The 5,342-nt window shown below is 62.0% G+C and overlaps 1 protein-coding gene across 1 annotated transcript; it reads right to left on the reverse strand.

Moving 5' to 3' along the window:
• Positions 1 to 484: 484 nt before the first annotated feature.
• Positions 485 to 4,564, reverse strand: KRT19 (keratin 19). The gene is made up of 6 exons (XM_008145187.3): positions 4,073 to 4,564; positions 2,015 to 2,097; positions 1,644 to 1,800; positions 1,198 to 1,359; positions 949 to 1,074; positions 485 to 840 (listed from the first exon to the last, which is right to left on the reverse strand). Exons 1-6 carry the CDS (start codon positions 4,490 to 4,492, stop codon positions 586 to 588), a joined length of 1,203 nt encoding a protein of 400 aa, XP_008143409.2. The 5' UTR covers positions 4,493 to 4,564; the 3' UTR covers positions 485 to 585.
• Positions 4,565 to 5,342: the final 778 nt, after the last annotated feature.

The following is a 5,342-nucleotide window of genomic DNA, read 5'->3' on the forward strand; positions in this document are numbered from 1 at the left end:
AGCCTTAGTTTACCCTTCTGTGAAATGGGAGCAATGCTTATTTCATAAGCTTGTTTTAAGAAACAGGTAAATGAAGACTTCTGCCAACAAGAATTACCCTAACAGCCCTGACCGGTTTGGCTCAGCGGACTGAAGGGTCCCGGGTTTGATTCCGGTCAAGGGCATGTACCTTGGTTGCGGGCACATCCCCAGTAGGGGGTGTGCAGGAGGCAGCTGATCGATGTTTCTCTCTCATTGATGTTTCTAACTCTCTATCCCTCTCCCTTCCTCTCTATAAAAAATCAATAAAATATATTTTAAAAAAGGAATTACCCTAACCGTCAGAGTTTGTGAGTGAGCACCCTCCCTTCCCTTTCCTGGGAAGGGTGGACTCTGGTCCAAATAAAACCTAATTAAGGGCCCAGGCCTGGCCCGTCTCCAGGGGCTGAAGAAACAAACCCAATGCCCTTCCTCCCTTGGGCCATAACGTTTTATTGGCAGCTCAGAGGAAGAGCCAGGGGTAAGGATCCCTCCCCTCCCATCCCCCTACCCCGGCGCATGCATCCCTCAGCTGGGAGCAGGAAGCCCAGGCGGCTGCTATGGGGCTCAGGCGGTCTTGGTGGTGAGCAGGTTGTTGTAGTGGGCGTCCTGGCCCTCGAGCAGGCTGCGGTAGGTGGCGATCTCCTGCTCCAGCCGCGTCTTGAGGTCCATGAGCTGCCTGTACTCCAGGTTCTGGCGCTCGGTGTCAGCGCGCACGTCGCCCAGCTGGGCTTCGATGCTGCTGATCAGCGCCTGGATCTGGGCCAGCTGGGCCCCGTAGCGAGCCTCGGTGTCCGCCAGCGTGCCTTCCAGGGCGGCTTTCTGAGGGCAGGGAGAGAAGAGGTGGCTCAGCGGGGCCTGTGCCCCTGGCCAGGCTGCCCGAGTCCGCAAGGACGTGCGTGGGCGTCCCACAGAGAAGAGGGCACATACCATGCTGAGCTGAGACTGCAGCTCGATCTCCAGGCCCTGGAGGGTCCGGCGCAGGTCGGTGACCTCCGTCTTGCTAATCTGCAGCTGCTCCGTGTGGCCAGCGACCTCCCGGTTCAGCTCCTCCGTCTGCAATGAGAGGTGGCGGAGGGCATCAGCACGGAGGCAGACCTTCGCCTCGGAGCATCAAGCCCTCTCTCCTTGCCGCCCCCTCCCCCTCCCCCCTAAGGGCTCCTGCTTTCCCCTTCATACCTGGGTGGTGAACCAGGCCTCAGCATCCTTCCGGTTCTTCTCTGCCATGACTTCGTATTGGCTTCGCATGTCACTCAGGATCTTGGCTAGGTCAATGCCAGGAGCGGAATCCACCTCCACGCTGACCTGGCCACCCACCTGGCCCCTCAGAGCACTGAGCTCCTGCAAACACAGAGCAGAGATGGGCATGTCAGGGCCCAGAGCCTGCTGGGCCTGGGCCTGGGCCAGGTCATTCCCCAACGCCGCAGGCCGAAGGGGCTGGTTTTCGGGTGCAGACCTAGGAGCTGGCACTGGGGGAGAGAGCGGGGTTGCCACCATCCGCTGCTGGCACCCTGGAAGCCATGCTCCGCGCCCAGGGCCATGCTGAGCGTGCGGCCAAGGTGGCCGTGGACAGAACATACGGGACAGAACATACGGGATACACGTGTCCTCAGCATGGAACCCACCTCCTCGTGGTTCTTCCTCAGGTAGGCCAGCTCCTCCTTCAGGCCTTCGATCTGCATCTCCAGGTCGGCTCTGGCCAGGGTCAGCTCGTCCAGCACCTTGCGCAGGCCGTTGATGTCCGCCTCCACGCTCATGCGCAGGGCCTGCTCCGTCTCGTACCTTTCAGAGGAAGTACTTGCAGTCAGACCAGCCTTTCCCCTGTGCCTCTGAAGACTTCCCCACCTCCCCAGGGTCCGGGGCCCGTGAGGGGTGTTCTTCAACCAGTGCCCCCACTGCTCTGAGCCCCAAAAGGGCCTGGGATGGTACGGCCGCCTCCCCCCCCCCCCCCCCCCGCCCCCGAGCTTCTGCAGCCCAGAAGGGCAGAGATGCTCACTTGGTTCGGAAGTCATCCGCAGCCAGACGGGCATTGTCGATCTGCAGGACAACCTTGGAGTTCTCGATGGTGGCACCAAGAATCTGGAAGGCAGAAGGCTGTCAGGTCAGCACACTGGCACTGCCCGCCACTTTCTTTTCAGAGAAAGGGGAGCAGAGCAAACGAGGGTGCCCCTGCCACCTGGTGACAAGCCCCTCACCTGCCCACAGGCCTGCTCTCTGGGAGGCCTGGGCACCAGTCCTGCCCGGGAGGCTGAGCCGGGGGAGGTGATGAGCAGGGGGGGGGGGGGGGCAGGCAGGACAGCCTGGGGAGAGTCACTCTGAGACCTGTGCCAGGGCAACTTCACATGGTGTCAGGGAAGACAGCCTCTATGATATGCAAACCAGATGCAGGGAAGTGGGGGATGGGGGGGTTACCCCTGTCTGTACCCCCCACTCACGGCATTCGGCCGCAAGGAAGGGAAGTCTGTTGAGCATCCATTAGGAGCTGGGCACCTTACACCTCTTTTATGTCAGGTCAGTGGGTGCCTAGCTCATGGGGGTGGGAAGGGAGGTTCAGGATTCCTTGTCACCCCCAATCTCAGGTCCCATGACCTGAGGGGCATGGTCACACCATTAAGCTACGTGCATCCAGGTCATGACGCATTAGTCATTGTGCTGTGCGGTGATTTGCATCGTTTTTAAATGAAACAGAACAGGATGAACCTATCAGAAGTGACTGCTCACAGTAGGGTAAGGATGGCTTCAAGAAACTTCTCTCTCCATTGTGCATGTGTATGAGAACATGTGAGGACGCATCTTAAAACGTATTTCCTAGCCCTAGCTGGTTTGGCTCAGTGGATAGAGCATCGGGCCCAGGTTCGATTCAGGTCCAGGGTTTGATTCCAGTCAAGGGCATGTACCTCGGCTGAAGCTTGATCACCAATCAATGTGTCTCTCTCACATCAATGTTTCTCTCTGTGTGTCTATCCCCCTCCCTTCCACTCTCTCTAAAAAAAAAATCAATAGAAAAAATAAATGGAAAAACATCTTCCGGTGAGGGTTAACAAACAATCAAAATGTATTTCCCATCATAGGTCACAACTTAAAAAGTGCACTGTGTATCCCTAGCCCTCCCTCCGTGTCTGTGGCCTGATCTATGTCCCAGCACCCAGCGCCATGCCCATGGCAGTGCTGTGGGGAGACCAGAATGGGGCCCCCCACTGGCTTCTCATACGTGTGTTCAGGACAGAACTCCAAGCTCCTCCCTGTGGGAGGAGCCCAAGCCCCAACCTGCAGGCTCCCAGGGCCCTTGTAAGAGCCCAGGACACAGCGAACTGCTGCCCACCCGGTCCTCGGACAGAGGTCTCCACAGCAAAGAACCCCAAGGCCTCTGCATCTGCCCCTCCTTTCCCCTGTCCAGGGGCCCCGCTGGCCTCGCCCATTTCTCCTAGAGCTTCTCTCAAGCCCCAGGTGGTCCCCTAGGCCCGGGGGGAGGGGCCTGAGCGTGATGGAAACCAGACCTGGCCCTGCCCTCCAGAGACAAGGAAAGCAGAGGCCCCACGAGGGGGGCAGGGGTGCAGGGGGGGGCGTGGAACAGCTCGGGGCAGGGCTGGCCCGGGGTGGGACCAGATCCCTCCCAGGCCAAACTCTCATTTTCCTGCTGCTGCGAGGGCAAAGGGGGCTCCTGGTCTGGACCTCAGGGCTGCCCACAGCGGTGTCCTATGTCCCCCCAATTCCTCCAGACCCCTTTTCCCTGGCCTCCCCACCCCTACCCGCCTCTCCTGCAACATGCCCCACCCACTTACCCCCCCTTCCAGTTCCACACCCTGGTCCCTCTATCTGGCTTCTCCACTTCCTGCCACATGGTCTGGCCCTCCCTCACCTGCCCCCTTCTCTCCCGCCCACCCTGCGGCCCTCCCAGGTCCTAACGGGCTCATTCCCGCCCCGCCCCGCCCCGAAGTGGCCTGGCGCCCGCAGCCCCGGCCACCGCCTCTCGCCCCGGGGCCCGCGGGGCTGGGCTGCGCGCAGGCAGGTGCACTCCCCGCACTTCCCGGGGGAAGGGGGGGGGGGCGCCCACCTTGTCCCGCAGCTCCTCGATGGCCTTGAAGTAGTGGCTGTAGTCCCGCGCCGGCCCGGGCCCCTGCTTCAGGTACCAGTCCCGGATCTTCACCTCCAGGTCGCCGTTGGCCGCCTCCAGGGCGCGCACCTTGTCCAGGTAGGAGGCCAGGCGGTCGTTGAGGTTCTGCATGGTCACCTTCTCGTTGCCCATCAGAAGCCCGTCGGACCCGGCCACGGCGCCCAGGTAGCCGCCTCCGTAGCCCCCGGAGGAGGACGAGGACACGAAGCGGGCGGAGGACACGGACACGCCGCGGCCTCCGGAGCCGCCGTGGATGCTGGGCGCGCGGTAGGCGCCCCCAACCCCGAAGCGCATCACGCCGCCGCCCAGGCCCCCGAAGGACGAGGCGGCAGAGGACTGGCGGTAGCTGTAGGAAGTCATAGCGGGAGAGAGGACTGGCAGCGACCCTGGTCCGAGGAGCTGTGGTCCGAGGGAGGAGTGGCCAGGCTCTCACCTGGAGCTTTTTATGCCCGAGAGGGGGGAGGGGGGGGGCCGGGCGGATATCTGAGGCCCAGGAATTTGCTGGCTCCTGGGTGCACACACGGGCACTCTCCCCATTGGCCAGCTCCTGGTGGCTCTGCCTCCCACTCTCTCCTCCCAGGGGCCAGAGGCTCCAGCCCTGAGGGAGCCGCCCCGCCCACTGGGCCCCCAGACCACGCTCTCCCTCTGGCGCCCACTCGTTCCCATCTGCACCCCCGTGGCAACATGCTTAGACACCCCTTTCCATTTCACACTCCGACCCTCCTTCATCAGATCACCCCAGGAATTAGGTCCCCCCCCCCCCCCCCCCCCCAGCATATACGCTACTCCCTTCCTCCCCCCAGGGATCACTCACTCAGAGTCCCCCTCCAGAATGCGGAACTGAGCCCCTTCCTGGTGATCATAATGAACCCCCCAAATACATGAACCACATTCTGAGCACCCCGCTCAGAATGACAGCCTCTCAGAGCCCGCCTCTTGGGGACCACCCACACCTTGACTCCCCCCCACCCCCCAGCCCCTCAGAGGAGAGTGCTCGCAGGGGAACGCTTGCCTGCCTGCCTGCCTCCTGAGACAAAGCTGCCCCACCCTCTGTGTCCATACCCAGCCAGGAAGTGACAATGGGCTCCTGGGAACAGCTGCTGGGAGCAGCTCTGCAGCTGGACAGGGAAGGGCACCTTCACACCTGGGGCTGGTCCCTGGCTCCAGGACTCTCACCAGCCCACCCTACCCCACCCCACCCCACCCCCCA

Source organism: Eptesicus fuscus, chromosome 20, assembly GCF_027574615.1.
Source record: "Eptesicus fuscus isolate TK198812 chromosome 20, DD_ASM_mEF_20220401, whole genome shotgun sequence".
In the NCBI taxonomy this organism is placed as follows: domain Eukaryota; kingdom Metazoa; phylum Chordata; class Mammalia; order Chiroptera; family Vespertilionidae; genus Eptesicus; species Eptesicus fuscus.

What these genes read in the sequence shown, in the direction of transcription:
- KRT19 (XM_008145187.3), bottom strand. Translation starts at nt 4,492, where the DNA reads ATGACTTCCTACAGCTACCGCCAGTCCTCTGCCGCCTCGTCCTTCGGG. An exon ending in GCGGATGACTTCCGAACCAA is followed by an intron (nt 1,801 to 2,014) that starts GTGAGCATCTCT and finishes TTCCTCTGAAAG; the next exon opens with GTACGAGACGGAGCAGGCCC. An exon ending in TGCAGTCTCAGCTCAGCATG is followed by an intron (nt 841 to 948) that starts GTATGTGCCCTC and finishes CCCTGCCCTCAG; the next exon opens with AAAGCCGCCCTGGAAGGCAC.